Source organism: Cinclus cinclus, chromosome 2 (genome assembly GCF_963662255.1).
Source record: "Cinclus cinclus chromosome 2, bCinCin1.1, whole genome shotgun sequence".
Classification (NCBI taxonomy): Eukaryota; Metazoa; Chordata; class Aves; order Passeriformes; family Cinclidae; genus Cinclus; species Cinclus cinclus.
In genome coordinates this window covers 17,548,012-17,574,936 of record NC_085047.1, presented here as the reverse complement: position 1 = coordinate 17,574,936, position 26,925 = coordinate 17,548,012, and the positions used below count along the sequence as shown (strand labels likewise).

The following is a 26,925-nucleotide window of genomic DNA, read 5'->3' as shown; positions in this document are numbered from 1 at the left end:
AGAGTGATCTGAACTTGGTGTTTTGGCTGCCTAGCTCTTTCCTGAATGTGATTTCCTGGCAGTGACAGGGATCCCCTGCAGGGATAGTCAGGCATCTCACACCACATGCTGTGGCCAGGCATGTGGAAAGGGGGAATTTCTGTCCCTGAAAACCCTATGGTGTATGAATGTATCATCTTACCTGGACCACTGTGGGCTTTACCAAGAGAGCCCACAATAAGCAGTGCCTTGTTTCCAAACTTTGCTCCTGAAAAATCTCTAAACTCAATCCAACAGCAGAATAGCTCAAATTGTTTATCAGGATTAATAACTGTGCAAACATAGATGGTCCAGGTATTTCAAACCTAGGACTTAGGTCATTAAGCCAACTCCTTTCCCAACTGCCTTTCAGAATAGCCCTTAAACTTCTTAAGGCAGAGGGAGGAGGCATGGGTCAAACAGCTCAAAATAACTGTGAAATTTATAGCTAATCCTATATGCTTCTTTCCTTCTCTCTGGGTCCAATTTCAAATACAGCACTGCTTTCTCTGCCCTCAGAAAACCTGAGGGAGGATTAATTTCACTGCATTTCTTCTCCTCTCATTGAGTGGAAACAGAGAATGATAGAATCATGTAGGTTGGAAAAGGCTTCAAAGATCATTGGGTCCAACCATTCTTGGTTTGTTTTTGCTTTCTGAGTATTTTCATCTGTTCCTCAAAGGTTGCATATGCAGTTATTGAAGAAACAAAAAGATACTTGTAACTCTGTTACTTTGATACTTCGATCTTGTATTGGAGCTTTGGCATGGCCAACTCACAAGTTTTATAAGTAAACAGAGTAAGTAAAACATTTGTCATGGGCCAGGGGACACTTCAGCAGGAAAATATTGTTAGATAAGGATGAAGAACAAAGCAGGGAATTAGGAGCTGCAGATCGTTAAGTGGTTTTGTAATCCTTACATTCTCACTGTTATGTAAAGAGATGAGGCTATATTGACCAAACTGTTACACAAGGTTCTGCTTTGCCCTGGTGAAGAGGACCTGCAAGGTTTGGGGACTTAGAAATTAGCTGGACCTTTGCGTTGGAGGAGTTGGAAATGCAGAGCCAGCTATGAGAACTGGCTCTCAGACTTAAAGACTACCCTGGTAAAACCTGGTGAAATCCAAAGTGTTAAGATGACAAACAGTTTCATTTCTTTAAAATGAACTACTACCCCCTAACTCCCTGCCACCATTGACAATTTTCTTTCAAGATAATTGGAGAAGACAGGGAAGTCACCGGGCTGGGGCCTCTGCCCAGGAAGGCTGTACTGAAAAGACTTAGACCTCTGCCATCCTCTCCTGGATGCTGGGGTTTAGCTTTCCGCACTCCTAATTTTCAGCCTTTGCCTGTGCTTTTAGGAACATCTTCCCCAACTTCAAGCAGTAGGCAAGAGAGGAAAAATAATAAAAAATATAGCCATGACAACATATTTTCCAGCAAATTCCTTTCTGATAATCCTAGCAGACTTTTCTTGTTGACAGTTTCAGAAGTGTAGGACAAACCTCCAGGAAAAGTTGTCTTGGTTTGAAAGAAAAACGTATGCCAAGGAAGGCGGAAAAAAATATGACCCCTTCCCTCCAAATTCTTATAACTTTGAAATTAAGGGACTTTCAGGCAGAGATATGGGAAAAGGAATAACAGTTCTTTACTAGTATGTGTAACAAGGTACCTTCTGCCAAAGGCTTCAGGACAAGCCCTTGTTCCCGGCTGCAGAGTAGAGCACATTCTTCACCTCTGGTCCCGTCCTGACTGGGCCGAGGGCTACAGCATGAGCGATCTCCTGCTTGATCTGGGCAAAGGCTTGCTGCTGCTCAGGGCCCCAGTGGAATTCGTTCTTCTTCCGGGTGACCAGGTAGAGAGGGCTCACGATCTGGCTGTACTCAGGAATGTGCATTCTCCAAAAGCCTATGGCACCTGGGAAAGCTTGTGTTTCCTTCTTGTTGGTTGGTGGAGACATCGCGGTGATCTTATTGATGACCTCAGTGGGGATTTGGTGCCGCCCGTCTTGCCACTTTACTCCCAGGAACTGGATCTCTCGGGCAGGACCTTTGACTTTGCTCCTCTTGATGGCGAAACCAGCTCCCAGCAGAATCTGGATGATCTTTTCTCCTTTCTCAAATACTTCCATTGCCGTGTTCCCCCACACAATGATGTCATCAATGTATTGCAGATGTTCTGGAGCTTCACCCTTTTCCAGTGCAGCCTGGATCAGTCCATGGCAGATGGTGGGGCTGTGTTTCCACCCCTGGGGCAGTCAGTTCCAGGTGTACTGCACACCCCTCCAGGTGAAAGCAAACTGAGGCCTGCACTCTGCTGCCAGAGGAATGGAGAAAAATGCATTGGCAATGTCAATGGTGGCGTACCACTTTGCTGCCTTGGACTCCAGCTCGTACTGGAGTTCCAGCATGTCCGGCACGGCAGCGCTCAGCGGTGGAGTCACTTCATTCAATGCACGATAATCCACAGTCAATCTCCATTCTCCGTCAGACTTACGCACAGGCCAGATGGGGCTGTTGAAGGGTGAGTGGGTTTTGCTGACCACCCCTTGGCCCTCCAGCTCACGGATCATCTTGTGGATGGGGATCACGTCATCTCGATTTGTCCTGTACTGCCTGTGGTGCACTGTGGAGGTGGCAATTGGCACTTGCTGCTCCTTCACCTTCAGGAGTCCCACTGCAGATGGGCTCTCTGACAGTCCAAGCAAGGTGTTCAATTGCTTAATGCCTTCTGCCTCTACAGCAGCTATTCCAAAAGCCCACCTGAGTCCCTTTGGCTCTTTGTAATAGCCATTCCTGAGGAAGTCTATGCCTAGAATACACGGTGCCTCTGGGCCAGTCACAATTGGATGTTTCTGTCACTCCTTCCCAGTCAGGCTCACCTCAGCCTCCAGCAAAGTCAATTCCTGTGATCCCCCTGTCACCCCAGCAATAGAAACAGGCTCTTCCCCCACATGTTCTGATGGTATTAGGGTGACCTGTGAACCAGTGTCAACTAATGCCCTATGTTTTTGTGGCTCTGATGTGCCAGGCCATCGGATCCACACTGTCCAAAAGACCCGGTTTTCCCGTGCCTCTCCCTGGCTAGAGGCAGGGCCCCTCTAGCACTGGTTATTATTTCCTTCCTGGGCATACATGTTGAAGGTTCCCTCAAGGGGATCTGACAAATCATCCTCCCTTTTGTAGTACCCTGCATCTTGGTTATGGGAAGTTGAGGCTACCTTCACTTTAGTGGAGCTCCTTTGGTTAGTGTTTCCCTCCCTGAGTTAACGCACCCGCGCTGCCAGGGCAGAAGTGGGTTTCCCATCCCACCTTCTCATGTCTTCCCCATGGTCACGCAGAAAGAACCACAGGTCAGCTCGTGGGGTGTATCCTCCCTCCCTTGCTGGGGGACATCAGGCTCTGATGTTGAGGTTTGTGACTTGCACTGGTGCCACCCTGCTCTTCCTCACCTGCTCCCTCGCCTCTCTCATCTCTTTAAACTCCTCTTTGAGTTCCCTAATCACGGCAGAGACATGAGCCTGCATGGGGCCATTGGCTACTCATAATTTCTAAGATTGTTGGCAACAGAACCCACTATCTCTTAGTTGTTATCAGCATAAGTTGTTGCAATGAAGGTGGTGTATTGAGATGGCCCTAGGTTTGCCAGATTCCACAACATCTGCCCTGTGCACCTGACCTTCTTGAGGTCATTACCATGTTGTCTATCGCTTCCATGAATTCCTCCACCTTGGCCATTTCTTTTGTCTCTCTTAGGCATCAGTTGTTGGTGTCTCTTACCAACAGACGGGACAAAATTCCATGACAGAAAGAAGCAAAAGGAAAAATCCTAACCCCCAACAAAAATACATTGAGGACATACATATTTTTTAGTGGCAAAGATGTTCTATTTGGCAGATTTAGGTGCTTCTATATAATGTTCTTTGAACCTCAAGGGATGTATGAAAGTTACGTGCATATACTATCACTGCCTAAACTACTTGTATTATTATAGTAGACTCTTACTATAATAACTGGTTTATTCTTAATTAATATATAAATAAATAGAAAAAAGACCGTTATGCCTTAAAAGAAGTCTTAAAATTTCTTTAAATAAAAGAAGCACCTTCCTGAACTGTTTCATATTAAAATTACCTCCCCCTTTATCTTCATCATAATTTAAGAAGTAATACTTAAAATAAATTATGATTAATTGTCCAAAGTTAATCTCCATTGCCTATTCACATAATGTGACAAAATTACAGTGTTACCTGGTAATTGGAGTAAAAAGCTCCAAATGCTTCTTAAGATCAGTGAAAGTTGCAGAATACATGCTAATTTGTTTGCACTTAAATGAACTTTTCAAAGAAACCCTAACCTAATCCAGACCAGCTATGTATCAAGGCTGTATGATGCAAGGAAAATTCAGCTTGGAGTATTAGTCTGTAACACTTTTCTATTTGAATATTTTAAAATTTAGATTTTAAAGAGAAACATTTATTAGAAATTCAGATTACCCTTTTGGAAATGCAAAACAACAACCAACCAACAAAAACAACAACAACAAACCCAAAGAAGGCCACTGAATTCTGCAATGCTGTAATAGAGATCTGAGACTAGTTTAGGTCTGAGACATTCTTTAGTGTCCCATGTAAAGAATTGGCCTTCCATGCTTGATGGTGCTGTGTCACTACTGGGGGATTACCTCTGGTCTAAAACTTTTAGATCTTAACTCAAGACTCAAAACATTAAATCCTACAGTCAAGAATTCAACTGTGCTTGCATTAAGAAAGTAATTATTTTAATGATAATGTAGGCTTTTAGCTGGCAATGACACATTATTATAGCATAAGTTTGTATTGTCACAGCAGTGTGTCCTGTGACAAACCACTAGAAAACAAAATTATGATATTACACCAACAACTGTGTGAAGTACTTATAATATTACAGAATCCTGTTTTTTTTTTTTTCAACCAATATATAAAATTGAATGTAAAAAATTTGGGAGGCAGTTAAAAAGAAGAAAAAAGGCATTCTTTATTATAGTCTGTAAATAAATAGAGTAGGATTTGCAAACAGGTGAAAAATTCATAGAACATGGAATTTTTTATCAGGGCACTGCACCTTTCAAAGGCACTTAAGTATACTGAGAGAAATTAGGTAATTGAACACAGCAAAGCATAATTTAACCTCCTCATTTACAGTAATCAGGCCAGTTACTTTACATTTGAGACAATTTTAGGCAACATTACTCCAAATTAAGGAGAAGCAAATGACTTGGCTTTGTTGCTTTTGTTGCTTTTGTTGGATTGCGTCTGAAACTAATGGTAACAGGATTTTTACATGTCACCTTTAAAAAGTCCAAATATAGTAGGAAGTAATAGCTGTAAATTTTTGTTACTTCTGACAGAAGAATTCTTTCTGTCTAAGACATATCTAGTGCCTTATTTTCTTCTAGCCCTTGGTTTGGAAGTTCATTAATGTTTTTGAAGTTCAAGTTTTATTGCTGACTACAATGTGATAATAATGACTATTAGAAAAATAAGCTTTCTAGGTTTTTCTTATTGTGGAGACATTTGTGAGAGCAACAAGGCCTCCAAAATCAGAAAAAGCAAGTTAGATTTCTCTGGGCAAAGTGGAAGTGCTGGGCCAATACAAGAACCATGAAAAAGGAATAATGTAGAACATCCTGCCTCGATGCAGTATCAATTTATATTGTTCATAACCCCATAGTGTAATGCAGATGTTGCTGCTGCAACCTTATTGCTGTGCCTAGGCTGGTTGGTTAGAGTAGGCTAAGCAAAGTGTCCAAGGAGTCATTTCAGACTGAAGACATCCTTAAAGTTATATGTGTTGCTAAACTTATGCTTGCTCAATTATTCAGATACTTATGACGCAAAAAGGGAAAGTAGTTCAGGAAAGTTTGGGAAAGTATTTCCCTGATTATCATCCTTACTTTCTATTAACTACTGCACCCAGTTTTATTGTGTCAGCTTTGGTAAGGTCTGCAAACATTTAAGGATGTAGCAAACGGGCTAAGTGACTCCTTAGGCAGCCTGACAATTCATATCACAGCTGCTATTCCCAGTTTTGAAGATACAGCAGAGCAAGACAGTCTGGGAAAGGAAGCCGAAGTGAAAATTATATTTTCCATGAAAGGACAGTTAGCAAAGTTATCCTGAGCCATTATAGTTAATCCCACAAGAAGCAGAAATGCTTAAGATTTAGGTTTCAGGTAGTTTTTGAAGCATTGCTCCCTAGCACCCATATTTTTCTCACCCTTTAAGAGCTCTTCATACATTCTGTGATCATGTGGGAGGCAGCTAACCCATCATGCTAGGTAGCAATTGTGCAGTTGGGCCCTGCAGTCTTCAACAAAATAATATCTTCACTAGAATCTCTCAACTAAATGCTTCATAGAGATGAAAATAACATTCCTCCCTCTCTCACAATTCTTAAAGTGGAAAAAGTGGAAGGAAAAAAACAACTGAAAGTAAAATGAAGAATAAATTACGATAAGCTGTAAATGGCCTCTGAAAGATATGTCATCTTTCTGTGGACATTTGTATGCTTTTAATGGCATAGGAGGTGCAACCGCTGCTTTAATGGAGAATTTCATGGCCAAATGACTCTGATTTCCTTCTACTACAATACCAAAAATTGTATACTTGGCTAACCACATTCATGTCTGTATAACCAAAAGAAGATAACATCTGTTTATATCCAGAACACAGAATCAGATGCTGAAAAGTCTATATGAAAATGTGAATTATAAAGACCCAGCAGGACAGTGGGGAAGGTGCTAGGATGAGAAAAAAAGGAAAGGTGGTCCGCGTCCCAACACTTCTTAGCTTTGTTCCAAGTAAAAGGAGTGAAGGGAAACAGTTATTCTTTGGGGAAAAAAAAGGAAGAAAGGGGAAAAAAAAAGATTTAACTTGAGATTTAGTTTACATTGCTATGTATTCATCCCTGCACACAACAAAGTTCTATTGAAGTAACATATTTTTTCTGTATTTCTTATTATCTGTTCTACATCAAACATCCTTTTAAAACTTTCTTCTTTATATTTTAAATGGATTAATTTTAAAATCTTTTTTTTATCATTCTAATCTGCATAATGATGGCAGATGAACTGTATCAGAGAACTACTTTACATTTTAAATGAAAAACACAAAGTGTAAAAATGATTAAAGATTGACATCAGCTGGTGGCTCCTTATCTAAAGATTTCTAAAACTGCTGTGGAGTGTCCATTTTTGTGAATCTGCCAACTTTATCTCTGCATAAGAAATAGCAGAAAATAGTATTCTCTAACATGGTCTATCCAATACTTTATAAATTTTAACAGAAAATCCTTCTTCAACTTGCATAATTTTCCTTCAGTGCTACATACCTATTAATCTTCTTTACTCTTCACAGTTATCCTACCTTTTAAAATCCAATTTTCTTACAAAGCAACAGACACTTATTCCTGTAGCTAGTTTCAATTAATGCCAAAAGAAGCAGTAAGAGAACTACAACAGCAGCACCCCATTTTCAGTCCATCGCTTCGAGTGTTAAATGGCTATGCAAATTTTGTCCTTCAGAGGTCATAAGAACTTTTTCAATCAATCAATTAATCAATCAATCAATCAATCAATCAATCACAATGTTCAATTTTTATTTTTAGTGGCAAAACCTATCGGCAAGCTAACAGGAAATGAATGATAATGATCTGAATTTCTGATTTAAAGAAAGGTGGTATTTTAGAATAAGTGTTAAATAATGGCAGGGCTGACTGTAGAATTTTTCCTTATTTCTGCCTAAGAGCAAGTAACACTTCCAAAGTATAATGGATATGCCAGACATTATTTTTATAGATATGTTTTCTCCTTTAACATTGGTGAAACCTCTTTTTGATGGATATAATAGCAATTAAATATGATACATATTTTTACTGAAAACCAAATATACATCAGTATACTTGGCAACTACTGAGATATTATAGGTGAACACAGCTGTTTCTTCTCTAAAGTCCATCATTGGGATGCATGAACTGGGGCTGCCAGTTGCACATGAGACACAGGGGAATTTAAAAAGCAGGAAGAACTAAATGTGTTTGTATGTGCTTGCAGATTTATCCTTTTTGTATTACAAATAACTTAAGGATGAGGAATACTGAGATGATTTTTCCCTAAGAAGGTACTCTTCAAATCTAAGAAAATAAATCCTTTAAGAAATTAATTTGTTTGCACTTGTATTTTAATAAAAAAACATTATTTTTGAAAGTTTTCATTGGAAAGCTGTGGCAAAAGATAAACCTACCACTTATTATCCTCTCAATGTCGTTATATAAATAATGCTTACAAGTATTATTGTATGAGTCATCAATAAAACGTTTGCTTGAAATGCTACCTTCTGCACTCCTTGTGATAATCTCAAGGGAAGTGAACTTTGCAATTACAGTTCCGAATGTTCAGCATCTTTATTTTTCAATGCTGTTAAGAATGATGAAGAACAGCTTTCAAACTTCACTAGCATATTTATTTGTTTGCTTGTTTCTATATTTAATTATTAGCAAAGCATCCCACAAAGGGCAAGGAAGGTTTGTAAAACTTCACATTATAGCCACAGTTTTTAAGAAACTTAAAAAAATTAAAAAGACATCTATGTTCATGGTGTATAAGGTCAGTTAGTTATGAAAGCATTGGTGGTCTGCACAGGAGACACACAAGAAAGGTTTAGTGTTTAATTAGTATGATCTGGAGAACAAAGGTTTTGGGAAAACTGGGAAATGCTCTTTATGCATTGAACAGGTGCACTCTGTGGAGCCAGTCATAAATGCCTGTACAGTGCTGATAGGAGTACCCATTCCTTACAGATGTACCCTTTCCTCACAGCTGTACCCATTCCTCACAGATGTACCCATACCCCACAGATGTATCTGTACCTCACAGCTTTACCCACACCTCACAGCTGTAACCATTCCTTACAGATGTACCCATACCTCAGAGATGTACCTGTACCTCACAGATGTACCCATAGCTCACAGCTGTACCTGTACCTCACAGATGTACCCATACCCCACAGATGTACCCATACCTCACAGATGTAACCATTCCTTACACATGTACCCATTCCTAACAGATGTACCCATTCCTCACAGATGTACCTGTACCTCACAGCTTTACCTTTACCTCACAGATGTACCCTTTCCTCACAGCTGTACCCATACCTCACAGATGCACCCATACCTCACAGATGTACCTGTACCTCACAGCTTTACCCACACCTCACAGATGTAACCATTCCTTTCAGATGTACCCATTCCTAACAGATGTACCTGTACCTCACAGCTGTACCTGTACCTCACAGATGTACCCATAACTCACAGCTGTACCCGTTCCTTACAGATGTACCCATTCCTCACAGATGTACCCATACCTCACAGATGTACCCATAACTCACAGCTGTACCTGTACCTCACAGATGTACACATACCCCACAGATGTACCCGTACCTCACAGCTGTACCCATACCTCACAGATGTACCCGTACCTCACAGATGTACCCATACCTCAGCTGTGCCCATACCTCACAGATGTAACCATTCCTTACAGATGTACCCATTCCTCACAGATGTACCTGTACCTCACAGCTTTACCTGTACCTCAGAGATGTACCCGTACCTCACAGCTGTACCTGTATCTCACAGATGTACCCATACTCCACAGATGTACCTGTACCTCACAGATGTTCCCATACCTCACAGATGTACACATACCTCATAGATGTTCCCATACCTCACAGCTCTACACATACCTCACAGCTGTACCCATACCTCACAGCCATACCTGTACCTCACAGATGTACCTGTACCTCACAGATGTTCCCATACCTCACAGATGTACACATACCTCACAGATGTTCCCATACCTCACAGCTCTACACATACGTCACAGATGTACCCATAACTCACAGCTGTACACATACCTCACAGCTGTACCCATACCTCACAGCCATACCTGTACCTCACAGCTGTACACATACCTCACAGCTGTACCCATACCTCACAGCCATACCTGTACCTCACAGATGTACACATACCTCATAGATGTACCCGTACCTCACAGCTGTACCTGTACCTCACAGCTGTACCTGTAGATATATTAGCACATGAGATAACTGTGCCCAAGAAGCCAAACATCTACAGCACCGTTGCCTCTTTGGCATGAAATTATCTGCCTGCTGCTGAGACCACAGTCTCCACATGGCATTACATTTCTCTGTGAAGATGTCCCCTTTCCCTGTCATTTGTCCACTGGCTATTAATTTCCATGAGTGGGGAGCTGAACTGCTTTTTTATCTCCAACTTAGAGAAAGGCAGGGAAGGATAAGATTTGGCTTGCAACAGATTTCCTGTTGGTATTTGTATGGATGACTTGAGTGAAATGAGTTTTGACTGGGCTTTCAATTTATCACAAATTGTCAAAAAAATCTTACCATGCTGCTATTATTACTTTTAAACTATTTTCAGTTTACTGGTAATTTGGTGTTTTTACTGGAAATCCTAAGAAGAAAAAGAGTGTCTGCGACAGGCTTCAGCTGGAAGCAGCAAAGCTGATGAAAAGGTGAAATTCACAACTGTAATTACATCCCACAGTCCCACTGGCAGACTATGAGGTTGATATTCCACACTTTTCATGATAGAGGTTTTAGACTGGGCACACATGAAACAGAGGAGAAAAATCCATGCACCTTTCAAGAGTGTTTTACCATTTTGTTCTATGTTATATACCTCCAAAGATAGATGTCCTCAATTAACTCAAGGCACTAAGCTGCTATAATTGGAATTGTAGATTAATCACAGGACTAACTCTTTAGCAGAGCTTTCTGAGAAGATTCCTATTTTGAGAAAACAGAAGCCTACATGTGAAAAAAGATATTTTATGCTGAGAAGACTATATTAAATGACTCTAGTTTTCCATAACAGGTTTCTCTAGTTTTAGATCAACTGCAAAGTAGTCCTGAAACTCTATGATTTTTACGAGCTTCAGCAGTAGAAGTCATAACAATTTTAAACTGTAAAAGTCCATTATTAAATCATGGTTAGAGCAGGAGAAAATCGGGTCATATATCTCTAAAAAGTCAGCTGGGGGAAGTATGGGAGAAGGTTCAAGTTTGCCAACCATCTAACTATTATTTTATATGAACGGTAATTTTAAGAAAAAGTAAATAATTTCTATCAAGAACTTTTGTATACTCCACCAGTCACTGGGACAGTGACCCCTTGATTAGAAAGCAAAAACCAGAAAAGAATGTGGTAGAAAAGGAAACAAAATTTTGATCTTCATACCTCAGAAGCTGTTAAAGGAATTGAATGCAAGCAAAAAGGACCAAATTATTTCTGAATTTGTGCATTATGCATGTACATCCACTAACTTCTGTGGCTTGGAGATGGAAGATTCTTCTCTATTTAATAAAGCACCGTGTCTAAATATTCTACATGACATCACAGACTCCTTATTTGTACAATAATAGCTGCCATTTAGGAGTCCATAATGTGATACCCCCAGTCAGCCATCTATTGACCACTCTTCACGCATCTGTACTTCACTTAAAATTTTCTGGATCAAATCCTTCACTTTTGCCAAAAACCCCGGGGCAGAGAAAAATCTGTATAGAAAGGTTGTAGGACAAAAAGCGAGTATATGGAGTAGAGAGATCCTCTTATTTTACCTCAACAATATATAACAGTCTTTTCTTCCCACCCTAAGAAACTGGCTGTTGCCACTTTATTCTCAGCTTAATCACATAAAAAACATCACAGCCGTGTACTTGAAAAGAATTTGATGAATGCTTCTTGTTTCTAAAGGTATTCCTTAAACACAGAGGCCATTCATCTTGGTAATAAATAAAAAAAATAAATTTATAAAAACAGAGTGCTTTTAACAATGCTAGCAAAAGAAAAGGAATACAATTATTATACTAAATGGAGATTAAAATACAGCAAATCTGTAAAGCTCTGTAAAAAGTTGCCATGGGCGCAGGATATAAATCTTGCATTTTGCCTCTTAAATGGCTCCTTTCCTTTTTTTGTCTGAATAAAAATATCTGTTGGTCCCAAATATGCCAGTTTTAGTTTCATTTGCCTGGCATCTTCCCTAGCAAGGTTGATCCTCTCAATATCTAACATATTTTTACAAATGCTCACTGGCTATTGATCAGCATAGATTTGTGAGCTTTGCTGTACTCTAGCTTGATTCCCAGCTGCTCTGTTGTTTAATACCTCTTTCTCTACTTTGTTTTCTAGGGGTTTATTTCCTCATTTTTCTTTTAGCTTGGAAACTGATCTACAGGTTGGGTTGTCCTTGCTGTAACAACAATTCAACTCCACATTATGTGGAAAGATGAATTTTTTAGTAAAACTAGTTATGGAACACCTGAAAAAAAGGATATCTATAGGGACTGGTAGAAGTGCTACACTAGGGCACCATCTGGACACACATGGCCTGCTCTGGTGAAGGGGCTGCATTCCAACCCACCCAGTTTGTGTAATCAAACAGGCCACCTCGCTGGTCTGGTATCCGTGACCCCAAGGATTACAAAATAGGGGCAAGGGAGAGGACAGAAGAGGAAAATGCTTTCTCATGTGTTGATTATACAGGCATACCCTGCAGTCCCCCAAGGATGCGCTCCTGAAAGTTGTGATGGTCAGCAATAGGATGGGTGATGAGCCAGTTTTCCTTTGAGGCTGAATTCCTGAATGGTCATTACCCTGGTCGTTACCCCATTCATTAGCCTGTATTGATCTTAACAGGATGAAGACAAAAGTTCAGAAAGAGGCAGCAAGGAAAGGGAGAGTTCAGTCACACAGATGAGGCAGCTGAGATATTTCAGGACAGAGATCCTGAAAGCTGTGCCTAAAAGGCAGTGACAGTCCTGGTGCAGCTTTTCATGCCTCTTTTTTTGACACCATCCATACCTCCCATCTACATTTAAAATGTGTATTGAGTTCCCCAAACATCTGTCCTCTACCTCTCATAAAAGCAGTTGTTTTAGTGTCTGGCAGCTACACTCTTCATGTACAAGTGATGACAGACTGCAGAGCAGAGTGACACAACTCTGTAACACCAGACAGAGCAGCAACAATTAGCAGATGATTCCTACTTTAAGTGTCTTTGGCCACTTCCACAGCAAAGGATGAGCAAGTGCTCTTTCTCTAACCTGCTTTGATTCCACTCTCCTCACTTTTGCATTAATCCAGAATCTGAAGGTCTCAATGAATCTGAAGGTTTCACAGACTGCAGAGCATGTGCCCCAGGCCAGTCAGCATCACAGTGAGTGGAGGGCTTAAGGTGGCCAGCTCCAGGACCTTACAAACAGGAGGCAGTGCTCAAGACAGACCTAGAAAAGGGTGCTACACAGAAGTACCAGATGACCATGTCTTCAGTCTTGTCTGTACTACTAAGGAAAATATATCGTGTCTGTCTGGGAGTCAGCTACATTACAGAGAGCTGATTGCAATCATAAGCAGTTGTTTCAGTAGAAAGGAGGGTAAGTTAGAATTATAGCCTGGAGAAACTGCTTGAACTCTTCATTCAGTAGTATTTGGTCTTGTGACTTGTACACTGAGTGTGAATTCCTCATCTGAGTTGTTTTCCCTTCTGGCACATATTCCATAGAGTACTCTGAGAAAATCCATTTATATACACTGCACTTCATCTTCAGTTAAGTGCAGACCATATTTCCCCTTTGTCTAACTTAAAAACTTACTAACTCTGAGCACACCAACATTTTCATATGCTTATATACAAGCATGGGATAAGCAATGAATTAAAGAATAACCAGTGAACTGGAAATTACATATCTTTTTAAGAATTGTTTCCTGACAATATTTTAAGTGTCCCCAGAAAGTACTAACAAAAGTCTTAATCCAAACTCTCAAAGCATAGTCTCACTTTTTCACCTCTAGTGCACCTGAATGTCAAACCTGTCCACACGAGCAGTTTTGGGAGGATAGCACAAAGAAGAGCCTGCAGGCTACAACTCACAAATAAAGAAATAGTATGAGATTGAAAAAAAATAAGAAAGTTTACCTGGTTCAGATCAAAGATATCAAACACTCGTTTAATGTACAGATCTCCCTGTGGATCCAGCCCTTGAAGATCCAAAAGATTCTTGAATTCATGCAGACTAAGCAGCCCAGATGGACATTCTCTCATAAATTTTCTGTAATAATGGTGCATCTGTGCAGGGGCATCTGGTAATGATTCTTGGGAGCCCATGTTGTTACACAGTAAGTGTCCCTTTCTGTTTGTTCACATTTCTGTCTCCCAGATTCAAAGTCTTCTTCATGACCACAACTCAGGTTAATACAGCTTTTAAATGGCTACGTTAAACATCTTACAGAGTAAGTTTCTATTTCTATGTAGTGCCTATCTCTACTGATGAGATTACCTTTAATGCCCAGGTCTAAAATAGATGGGATTTCAAATTGTGGCTGAAGTAAAGCAAAGAGCACCATGGTCAAATTACAGTTCATCACTCTTCCATTGACTACAAACATACCTGTTATTAAAAAAATAAAGAGGATATTCTAAAAGTGATTGATTTCAAATTATATACAAACCATTAGCAACACACAAGGGTCTAATTCTGGAATACTTATAAAGAATAGCTATAATTTTTGCTGCAAATAAGGATGGAAAAGCTGAGCGTGCAAACAACAATGCCTGCAATTACATCCTCTTCACTGTAAGTGGATTAAGCCCTACTAAAAATTGAGCCCTTTGGACTCCTCCTTGATGTACTTTTTATCATAAATATGCTGTGTGGCATCTTGTATTTGTGGGCAAATCACATCCTATTTCTTCCCTCTCAGCATGGGTTTCCAGATGTAACACACAGTTTGGTCACCAGCCTTGTCACAGAATTTGAGTGGAAGAGGAATCTTTCACAGTAACTTCCTAATCAGGAATCAACCTAGTCTGGCAAATCCAGGTTTGCTCTTGGTCAGTGCTGTAGTCCTGCTTTGTATTTTACAGCCTTCTGGAGTTGAATTCCTTCTTCCTTCATAAGCTCAGGGAAGGGGTTAGGTATCAGTAATGCTTCTGTACTGATTAGCTTTTATACAAGGAGATGAACAGCTCGGGAGCGTTACTATAGGACAAAGAAATGAGGAGATATAAATACCAGTGTAAACATGTAGGATGTTAGTGATGCCAGAACAAGAGACTGCTACTCATTCTTTTCATTTATAATCACACAGTGGAGTTAAAGAGCACAGTCCTGTGAGGTGGTGAGTGCCCATGTGTTGGGGATTGGTTCTTTCCCTTTTCCCTCTGTGGAATTTTCCCCATTGTCATGCTAAGATACCTGTTGACTGGGCCCTGGTGACAAGGGGGAAGGGAAAGAAGAGGGAAACCCCTCAATATCCAAACAGCCAGAAGAGCAGATGGAAGGCTGGGCCTCGGCCCATTTTTTCCCCCGCGGAGTTCGGACGAGAAGGACGATCGCTGCTTGTGTCCCATCTCCGCCATCCCAGCGTCGGGAAACCACCATCGGACCCTGCCCGGCTGTCTTCTCGCTGTGAACTACCACCATCCAGCACTCTGCTGAGCACCAGGACCCACACCGTGAGCGGAGAGCTCTCTCTCCATCTCTCTCTCCCCCTGGGACAGCGCTGCCATCACCCCCAGCCCTCCTGCGGCTCTGTGGGACCCGCCCGCCCCCAGCACCGGGAACTGCAGCTCAGGGAAAAGGTGCCTGCAGCCAAAAAACACTGGGACTGAGTTACTGTTCTGTTTGTGGGTAATTTCATAGCTGTTGTTGTTCTTGTTTGTCTTGTTAGATATACTAGTAAAGAACTGTTATTCCTACCCCCATATCTTTGACTGAGAACTCCCTTAATTTCAAAATCATAATAATCTGTAGGAAGGAAGGATCACATTTTTTCAGTTCAAAGGGAGACTTCTGCTTTCCTTAGCAAATACCTGTCTTTCAAACTAGGACACCATGAAAATGGCAACCATCCTCCAGCCTGACTTCAGCCAGGGAGCAATCAATATTATAGGATCAGGTCAGTTTTTGAGAGGGACTGCCATACTCCTAATGGTTTGTGCTTCAGCTCCTTCCACAAGGACATTAACAAGTTTATTATCATATACTTCAAAATATGTCATATGAGTAAGAAAGCCTGAACACTTCTCAGGTGCCCATGAACCTCTGAAGATCAAACAGAAAGATACAGATATTGCTATCAGCTTAACCAAAACTGGTTCAGTAGGCAAAGAGCATAGAGCAAAGTGGGTAGTCGATGTGTTGCCTTTCCTCCAGAGACCACATCCCAGCCCTAGACCTGCTGTGTGATCCCAGTGACTGAGAGAGAATGGGAACACACCCTGTGCAGGCATTTCATCTGCAGGTGTGTGCTGGTTACAGCACTGAGGATGAAAGAAGGTGATGCAAGGACAAAGGAGGTGAAAGGAAAGCAGACAAACCTCTTGGGGATGCACAGTCTGATGACAAATCTGAACTTTCTTCTTCAGCCATCAAGCCCTGCTCTTAAAGGAATTACCAGTGATTGTGTCACACAGCGAAGACAAGTATTGTGGTTTAACCCCAAGTGGCAACAGAGTACTCTAGAGGGCTGTGCTCTCACTCTCACCTCACCCTGCCCCTGGTGGGATGGGGAGGAGAATAGGAAAAAAACCTGGTACAACTAGTGAGTTTAGATAAGAATAGCTTAATAATTGAAATAAAATAAATACAGTAACTAATAATAATAGTGCAGGAGAGGAATAAAACCCAAGAAAAAACAGTGTCGTACAATACAATTACTCACCACCCTCTGAGCAACAATTGGCCCCTCCCAGCCAGCTCCCCTTAGTTTATATATATTGGGCATGACATTCGATGGTGTGGAGTATCCCTTTTTTTGGCCAGTTTGGATCAGATGTCCTGGCTGTTAATCTCTCCCAGCTTCTTGTGCACCTCCCCATTGGCAAAGCATGAGACACCAAAAAGTCCTTGATTTAGGAAAAACTCTGCACAGCAACAACCAAAGCATCAATGTGTTACAATATTACTCTTGCTAAATCCAAAACACAGCATAGTACCAGATACTAGGAAGAAAATGAACTCTATCCCAGCTGAAACCAAGACAACAGAGTATCAGGAACATGTCTTAGGCAGGCTAAAAATTTGACATGATATGGTAGGGTTGTCAATAACCCACCCAGTGCTAGTCGTCCTTCCTCTTTTCTCTCTTTCACTTGGGCACTAACAGCTCCCCCCCATCTCTTCACATGACCTTGTACAGACACAGGTCACTGGATTTTTTTCTAGGCACAGGGAGCTTGGGAGTTGCTCACATACACTAATCCTTCTCCCCTCCCTCCTCTTTTCTTCCCCTCAAAAAAACAAATATTACTTCTGCTTGTTGCTTCCAAATGGCAACTCTTGGGGAAGTGTGCCCACAGTGATTGAGGCACAGGAGAGACTGTTGCACTGCCTTAAAGAAGGGCCTTAAAAGTCTAACTTTTTGTCAGATTTTGTACATTCTGGCATAAGACTTACAAGAGAATATTAAGTTAAAGTTGGAATACTTTTAAAGTAATACCTGTTTTCAAAATCCCTTTAGGTTAATAAAAATAACTAAAACACCTGTAAAGACAGCAAAAAAAAGCCTAGGTAAAAATGATCTGATTTATAGTTCAGTCTCACAGCATCCCTCACCCCTAGTAGGGGACTAGAACGGTATAATTTGGTTGATATACCATCTGACATAAAAAGAAGGGTGAGTTTTATGGGGCACAGAAAGACTAAAATTTATAGCCTTCTGCATAGTCTGACAGCATTTAATGAGCTGCAGACAAAGCATGTGCTGAGATAGTAGAAATTCTGTAGAACTCACCTGTTCAGAAGCCAAAGGCACTGGAGCATTTCTATTTATAAATAAAAATAGAAGAATTGATAACAACTTGGAGCCAAACTGAATAAGTTAATATAGCAAAGGCATTCCAAAGAATGCTGAAACAATGGGTGTAGGGACCAGTTTGTGTGTAGAAAACCCAGTGAAACAATTCCTAATGAGTGATCTGTACCAAATGAAGCTGATTCTAAAAGGTGAAGATAAAATTACAGTACCTATTGAGATACCAAGAAGCTTTCTGGAATCTGGACAATATTCTGGGAATCAAAAATACCCCCATACAAACAGGCAACAGTGGGACTATGTACCTCCACTGAAAATGACAGTCTCATAGTAAAGTTTGCTGGTTCAAGGATAATCAATGCAACAACATGGGCACACAGAAAATGCACATTGCAGGTAAAGCAAAACTGTCTCTGTAGGGAGCCATGAGATAAAAAGGTCAGATTCCTTAGTTCAGCTCTGAAAATGGTATAAAAGCTCTTCAGTTTTAGAAGGATCATGCAATTTAGATTTCTTTACGAGTGAAAAAAGTTGTTTTCTGACAGAGGTTGAAAATAGAGGTTGAGCCTTTTTAAAAAACCCCACATGACAGCAAAACAAAACTTCCCAGCAGGGTGATCAGGAACTAACTTGAAATATAAAAAAGCAGAAAACTATTAAAAACAGTGGTACCTTGGCAGTAGGCAGCCCATTCTACATCCCTGTGTTGTGAAACAAGGACACACATCTTTCCCCTCTGATAGATGCAGTTGAATGCTACTTCTTTGAGGTGTAATACAAAAAAGAACTGCTATCACATGAAGTGGCAAATGCCAAGTTTTACATGTATTTGAATAATAAGCTTATCTACAGACTGCTATCTAAATTCATGACATCTTTTCCAATTAACGTTTTGCATCTGCTCCAGCTCAATCCAGCCCCACTTTCTGTTTCCTTCCTCGGCAATTTCTACGTGGCCTTTGCTCTGAAAAAAAGCCACATCTCTGGCTTGTGTGACTCAGCTCATGCTTCTATACTTCCCTGCATTTCTCTCTTTCTCCATCCCTTTCTTTCCAGCACTACATTGCTATCAGATGCTGGATCCTACCAGTGCTGGGTGCATATGGAGATGTGCCACTGCTCATTTGAGTGGCAGGGGGCAGCTGTGTGGCCAGGACCAGAGGAAGCACCATTGCAGGCATTCCCATGGCCCTGACCTGAGAGCAGGGTTTCCTTCTCCCTATCCTGCCATCTCCCTCTAGTACCTTCCAGCTCCCCATAGGCATGTGGTCACTTGTCATCTGTAGCCAACTTCAGAGTCCATTTTATGTCTCTTAAGGTAAATGCAACCTATCTCCCAGCTCAAGCAGATCTGGGTGAGGTGCTTTCAGAGAGACTACCTAGACAACTCAAAAGAAAGAGAATCATCTAGACAAGACGCAAAATTTTGGAAAGAGAAGGCTGTCCTCCCAGAAGAGCTGGAATGGCCTATCCTAGTCAGAAAATTGACCTATGAAGGCATTCAGTGTTAAGGGTTTTTAAAATTTTATTTTTAAGACCCAAACTATTAGGTCCCAACCATCACCATGTTCTCCCTATGGACCACTCTACAGTTTTCTAACTATTTGAATGAGTGTCTAGCTTCTCATTTCTGCATTTCTTCTATGCATGATACAAGGAGGAAGGCCAAACTGACCTTTCTTTCTTTTGTCTTCATCAGAATATAGATTGCTTTTAAGGGCTGTACTTCTCTCCTTTATAAACCTGAAAGATTTTGCCCCAATGAGACAAATTTCTAGTAGGACACAACCCCCTAATCTGAGGTAAGAAGACTCACAAATTCTTGCTAACTCAAGCGTGGGGATGGGTAAAAGAGGGGTCATTCTGCTTTCTGTGGTGTTTAAACCCACGCACTGTTGTGGGACGCAACTGCTGAATTATTCTCTCATTGAAAACACTGGCCCTACTTTGCTAGTTCACAGCCACATTCCTTGTGTGCCTGCTGCTATAGTTGTACAAACAATTAACTCCTTGAGTTTTTGTATAGCTTTAAAATTGAAAAAGAAGGCAGTGCCCATTAAAACAATACATCCATGAGAGCCTATTATGTCTGATTTCTTTTTGTAGTACTGCTTCATTATTCCTGACATGGAGATTATGAGTAGAGCTCAATGATATACATCTTAGTGATGAGAAAGTCAACTGTGCTTATCTTAGTTGTGCAGAGCCCAGCCTAGGAGGGTTTTTTTTTGTTATTGAACCAGTTACAGACATATTTTGTGGGTGCTGTTAACCACACATGCTACAGTGAACTGTATCTATAAATAACCAGCAAACCATGCATAATGAAATAACAAGTCTTATCCTTCCCATAGAACCATTTGTAGTGTCGTTCCTTTAGTTTTAATGATTATGGGAAGCACTCTGAGATACCAATTTTACATTTTCCATTTGGAGTTCATGACTTAAAATGAGGACTCACTGCTGAAGCTCTTGTTTTCATCAAGGTTTCTAGCTGCCAAAGAGGTGCACCCTCCTTTTTTCAGGAGGATAAGTCAGGAATGCTTTCTTTTAGTAGCTATTGTGAATTCACTGATTTTCCTAAACTCTGGGTGGGCAAGAGCTTGGGCTGCCCCTGGTCTGGTGGGCATCAGGGAGCTGCAAGTGGGACTAACAATCCCTGCTACCGCTAACCTGATCCTCTTCAGTGGTCTTTTTAGAAATGAAGGGAAAGAGTCCTCTCATCCAGGGAAAATCTGAGAGACCAGTGAAATGTCCCGGCTCCAACTGGGAGAGCTAAGAAGAAAAAGAATCACTGAACTTTGTCATGCTGATGAACTAGATAGGGACATCCCAGGAAATCTTCATGTTAATAGTAATAGATCCAAATTAACACTCACTCCAACAACGTTTTGATGACACAGGCTGTTTTCATGAAGGATTTCAGCTTAGACAAATTGGATTTTTCCAGTTAATAATGCTACATATAGATACTTAACTCTAAATCCTGGCTTCCTGTTTTTATCTGCCTGCACAGCACAGCTATTTGGAAGAAATTTGAAATTATTTTTTATTTTCTTTTTTTTTCTACTAGCAATGTAATCCCCAGAGTTAAGCACTTTGGAAAAAGGAAAGCCAAGACAATAGAGTCATCAGCAGCCATTTCATTAAAAGACGAGGCTGTCTTCCTTAATTAGGTGCAGTTTTGATTGGAGGCGTTTTCCTTCCTGGTCCCGAAGTCTTTCCCAAGGTGAGCAGACACTGAGCCACTGGCATCTCCTAGTGGCCTGGGCTCGCAAGACAAGGACTCATGTTCTTACTAAAGAGCACTTTGATATTTCTGTCCAGTAATCCCTGTTCCAGTGCTTTTCTGGGGACACTGGAGAGCCTTTGTGGAGAGACGCCTCCAGGGGCTGGATCTTGTGGCTGCCACTGCCAGCCCCCTCTCCCTCTCACTGCAGTGAGCAAACAACCACATTTATTTATTTACTTATCTGTTGTTTCTGTCTGACTCTCAGCTCTGTTTCTGATGGAGAACGAATCTCCTGTTAAGATTTTAACTATCTTCTCTACATTTTTTTTTCTTCATAGCTGGCATTTCAGTTCCACAAGGGTTTTAATTAATGTACAAAGAAGGGAAGGGGCACTATTTCCTCCTTCCACTCCTTGGACGTTTATTCCCATCTCCTTTTGTGCCTTGATTTTGTAAATTTTGCTTTTTGTTTTAATTTTGCTTGTTTCTTCCCTCTCCTTAAAAGCTGTTATCTACTTATCCCTGTCTATTCTTGTTTTTTTTTTTTTGACTGCACTTTTCCCACTCCGTTTGTCAACTCTTTCCATTTATCTTCTTGAGTAACAAAATCTTCTTTCTGATCTATGTTAAAATTGAAGTCTGCCTTCCTTCCAGTATCTAGCTTTAAAAGTTGTTTTTTATAAGAGGTGAATAGGGAAGTAAAACAGCTGTATAACTCTTTTACAAGTTTTCCAAATAAGAATAAAAATGACAATGATAAAATAAAGAAGAAAACCAGGAAAGGTTAACTGTAATTGTCTAAAAATGCAGCTCTGAACAGGATTTATTTTAGAAATGGTAGGGAAAGTAATTTTTAAAAAGGTGAATGAAGACAAAAATATTCACAGAGTCTACCAGTAGTGAAAAGGGAAAATTTGAGGGTTTTAACGCTCTCATCCAGCCCCACCTGCAAGGAAACAAACTAATTGGAGATTTTTGAAGAGCTTGTCAATAGGTGGGTCCTTCTCTTTGTCTGAAGTGTCCTTGATATGTTCTCAGGTCCTTCTGCAGGGACTCTCTTGAGGACAAAGCATGACATTTATGCTTCTGTTGTATAAGAGCAGGTTTGCAGCCTTGGTACTCTTGTTAAAGTTGAAATAGACCACACAGCATCATTAGTGTTAGGAAAAAAAAAGTTCAGATCTCAAAGAAATCTCCCACAGGAAGTATCATGCTATCTAAATACAAACATGGGTGAAATTCACATGACAGTACCTGAAGAAAGGGTATAAATCAGAGCTAGTGAAAGTTGGGAAGGGAACCTCTTACTGCAAACAGATTCTTCATGACTCTCCAATTTAAAGTACACACTTTGATTTAACCTACCATCTTAACCAAGCATGGTATAAGTACTTCTCCTGTTATAATCCTTAGGTTAAAAAGAACTAGCTACGTATCATTATGTATATAATTCTGAAACAACAAGAGCATGGGGAGACAGTAAAAAGTAATAATATTGTTTCATTTGCATAATCCACTTAACACACATGTTCTGTTCACAGGCTCAGTGATGGGTTTTCAGATAATAAAGTGATAGAAATTTGAATATTTAAAGCATTAACACTTTTGTCATAATAGAAACTGGAAGATGACAGAGTCATCTTCAGCAATTTCAGGTTCAGGGAGAAGCTTGCAGACAGCTAAATTTGTTGTTTGCTTATAATCTCACTTCCTAAAATCTAAATGCATGCATGCTACAAGAAACTTATTTTCAAGTTATTTTCCTTGTCCACTAATGTCATAGATTTCTACCACCATGGCAGCAGAGAAAATCTGATCCTCTAGCAGAAAAAATTAACATGAAGAATTTGGGATGGAGTATGTTTGGAGGTGACAGGATGAAGAAAACAAAACTAATGCTGACATTTTCAATGTCAAAATAAAATGGCATTATAGCTTTTTGCATCTGTATGTGTTATGCTGCTTCAGAACCTTGATTTACATTAGGATTTTTTTCATAAGCTGATTAAAAAATATTTTCTGTTAAGAAAGACAGTTAATTTCTACTGACTCAGGTAAGTTGTTTTTCCCTTCGATGTATAAGGCAGGGCAGAGACACTTGGTTCATCTAACTTGGAAAGAGCTGAGTCATCTTGAAGTAAGATCCTTTGTCTGTGCTGAGTGTGGAAAGGAGTCTTGAGCTGGATTTCTGCATTAAGACCAGAATCCAGAAGAGAAATGCTTTTCTGTTGTGCTCTGCCTGAGCCATGCTCTTGTTAGGAGCATTGATGCAGTTGGAATGACCAAGAACAGTATGAGGATGCTGTTACTGAGAAAGCCATGCCAAGCCACAAAACTCCTAAATGCATTTCCCTCGGCAAGCTGGTATGGCCACAGTTCATTCTGCCTGTTATGTAAATCAGTTCCCTAAGCCAGCCTGGTGCCCCACAGAATGACTTCACAGGAAACATAAATTACAACAGATAAATATACACATCATGTCTAACTAAACAGATACAGTGTGAATGGCAAAGAGGAAACTTATGAAATCCTGGCACATTGTTTGAGAGGTCCTGGTTTTCATTTGCCACAGGATTTTCAATGAGGCTTTCACAAGACTTTATTCAAGGCAAGAAAACAATTAAACTGAGCTACATCTTATCTAGATGCTATGTGTTCTATCTGAATAATGTACCTACACTCTTGCCATTTAATCAAACATAGATTTTTTTAATTAGTATTTAAGGGAAAAAGTAAAACATTCAGATAAAACATTCTGGTTCACTCAATTCATTTCCCTAAGTGTTTAAGCCTTTCCAACTACTCAATTATACAAATAGATTGAGCAGAAATTAAAACTTTCCAGCCTTTTTTTTCTGGGAATTGAAGCCCCATTTTTTATCTTCTTTCCATCTCCAAATGGATGTAGACTGTACAATCTTATGTAATTGACAATTCTAAATGTGCCATTCCTGTTCTGCCTTCTAAATAACTTTGCTTGGTCCTGTTACTGCAGCCGAGCAACAGCTCAATTAAGAAAGCACACAATAAAATCTATGCCTCAGATTAGAAGTAGCTAGTGGAGGATTGTTACAGCATCCTGCAGAACAGGAAATGAATATCAGATATTTAGTGGGAGCACAATATTAAATAATGAGATTTTAAGCCTAGTATAAGCAGTTTTACAGTGGATTTTATGAATCCCTAAAGGCCAAATCATTGTTAAATTTCATTAAAATGGGGCGAAGTCTTCCAAACTGATAAAAAACTGAAACATCTATTTCTATCTAACATGGATCATTAATTAAACAAGCCCTTTTGGGAATGGCAAAACAGAAGCCTAGACCCATACAAACTAATTCTTTTGTCCCCTAAAACTCCAAACATTGGTACCCCAGCTCCATCCTGTATTTTCTTTAGGCAAAAGGAGACAAGTGCCTGATCATTTTGTCAGCCAACTGTTGGCTTTAAACAATGAATAAAAGCTTAATTCTGCATGAATGGGGGCATTCATTCTGGGTGTGTCTCTGCTACCCAGCTGCCAAGTTTTATGAAAACATTAGGAACTGATTAACTGAAATGCCTACTCTTTGAAATTTGGTGGAAATACACCAATAGATTAAAAAGTTCTGGGGATAACAGAGAAGGGAATGAGAGATTGATTGGTAGTAAGGGTCAAACTGATGTGTATATAACCTGACAAGTTTAAGGCATACATCTTAATATTCCTGAGGTAACTTGAGCAAAGTGCTCCAAGGATGATGACCTACTTGTAGTGGGCAAAAGGCAATTAAGAACTCTTAAAATACCAACAAACCAGGGGATATTCTCCCATAAAATAAAAAGCCAAAACTCCCAACACCCAAAGCTCCCCACACTTTTCAAGAGCACTGAAGTGTCAAAGGTTTTTTGCAGTACACGTTAATGCTAAATTGGAAAAGCTCTTAGGTGTGCACTTGTCTAGAAAGGTTAGCATTCATCAAGCTTTCCTGGGGAACTTAATGCATCAAATTAACAATTTCTGCTAGTCAGGTTTCATGTTTGTAGACTGGAAGTTTGCTCATCATCTGTAATTAGCACATTTATTGAGTTAGGTGATACTATTTAATCAAATTTTGGTATGTTTAACCATCTGGTAATTGGCAGTGGGAAGAAAAGAGCATGCAGGGAGCCTGATTTTATAGGAAGAGTCCTTGAGGATTGTGGAAGAAAGAATTACATAATTCCAAAAAAGCAAGCTGAATTGGGAATCGAGATATATATGGAAACACAAGAAAACAGTGTAATAGAGTTAATGTTGCATGTAAAAACACACAAGGTATCTTATAGTCTTAGCATTTTCTGAAACAGTATAATTAATTCCATAATGAATAACAGAAAGGCAATTTCTAGAACAGAATAATGTCTGGGGCAGTCATGGCTATTTGGACCACTTTTAACCTGCTGTTAAAGTAATTTGTGCAATGTAATAACAAATTTTTCATTACATCTCTGAACTTACCGAGTTAGATAATGTGGGTAGAGAACTCTAATGCTTTATTGGTTTTTTAAAAATATTTTTTATGCCAAGATGGGCCCATCTGTTCCATTACTGAGTTGAAAGCTGAGTTTGTATTATTGATAATTAAGCCTAAGCCCAGTTTCTGTGATTTTTTTTTAGGGATTACAGATGGATCACTCCTTTTGTCACATTTTGTAGAAAGTGTTACCTTGGCTTAAAGGGAAAATAACTCTGGATAAGTCTCGTGGCTGGAAGGAACCTGTATGAGCACTGTGCTGGAATAAAATAAGACAGCAGTGCATCTAACAGCAGCTGGATGTATCTTTAGCAGGACCTATGTTGTTAAGCAGTAAAATTGGGATGATGTATCAAAACTAGATGTGCCTTTGGAAAAGGGGGATTGGCTGATACTGAATTAGCACACAGAAGGTGTTCAGAATGAATCCTGTGACAGAAGGAACTTATTGTGCCTATGTTGCATAATCTGAAAGCACTAATACTTATGGATCCAGCTGAACACTCACTGCCTTAGAAAGACTTTTCAAGCAGCTATATACATAAAAAAATCAATTATTAATGCACACTGAAATATAATAATAAAAACTTTGTTTTCAAAGATGAGAAACAATCAGCATGCATTAGAATGACTGTATGAGACTTTCAAATTGGCAAAATACACTGGCAACGGAGCATTCAGTATTGTTTTCCAGCCACTCTTGTTTATCTGCTCTGAGGTTTCTATTGAATCACTTCCATTACATCTGAGTAGGGAGCTTGAAGCTTGCTGAGACATCTCTGAGTGCATCAAACAATAAAGCCATAAGAAAGCCAAGAAGTCAAGAATGAATTCTTACCTTATTCATGTCAAATGTGTGGAATACTTGTTCAACATAGCTGTTAGCTTCAGGAGTAAGTCCATGTAGATCCAGGACATGTTTAAATTCATGCAGGCAAAGCTGTCCGGATGGGCATTCCTTCATAAACTTTGTGTACCAGTGGTGAATTTCCATAGCATTAATGTCATCTGCTGATCCAGCAGCACCCATTGCATCAAACATACCAGGTAACCTTTTTCAGTATTTATTCATCCAAATGTTGATTCTTGCTTCCCAACAATGATCATTCAAACACCAACTCTGCCTTTGAGAGCTACTTTAAACCTCTTACAGATCACTGCCAAGATAGTCTAAGTAAATATAGCACCCTAGAAAGATTACTGGCACCCAGTTTTAGTAGCCCGTGGTTTTAGCAGCTAATTACAGTCTTTGTGCACAGTCAGGCTTCAGAGCCTCAGATGAAC

The 26,925-nt window shown here is 40.0% G+C and overlaps 1 protein-coding gene across 1 annotated transcript in view; it reads right to left on the bottom strand.

The window, feature by feature from the left end:
• The window catches only part of GUCA1C (guanylate cyclase activator 1C), a 37,117-nt gene extending 10,434 nt beyond the window's left edge, over window positions 1-26,683 (bottom strand). The window contains exon 1 of the mRNA XM_062512028.1: window positions 26,480-26,683. Coding sequence (XP_062368012.1) covers window positions 26,480-26,683 — 204 coding nt within the window. The remainder of the gene's footprint in view (window positions 1-26,479) is intronic.
• Between the last annotated feature and the right edge of the window lie 242 nt (window positions 26,684-26,925).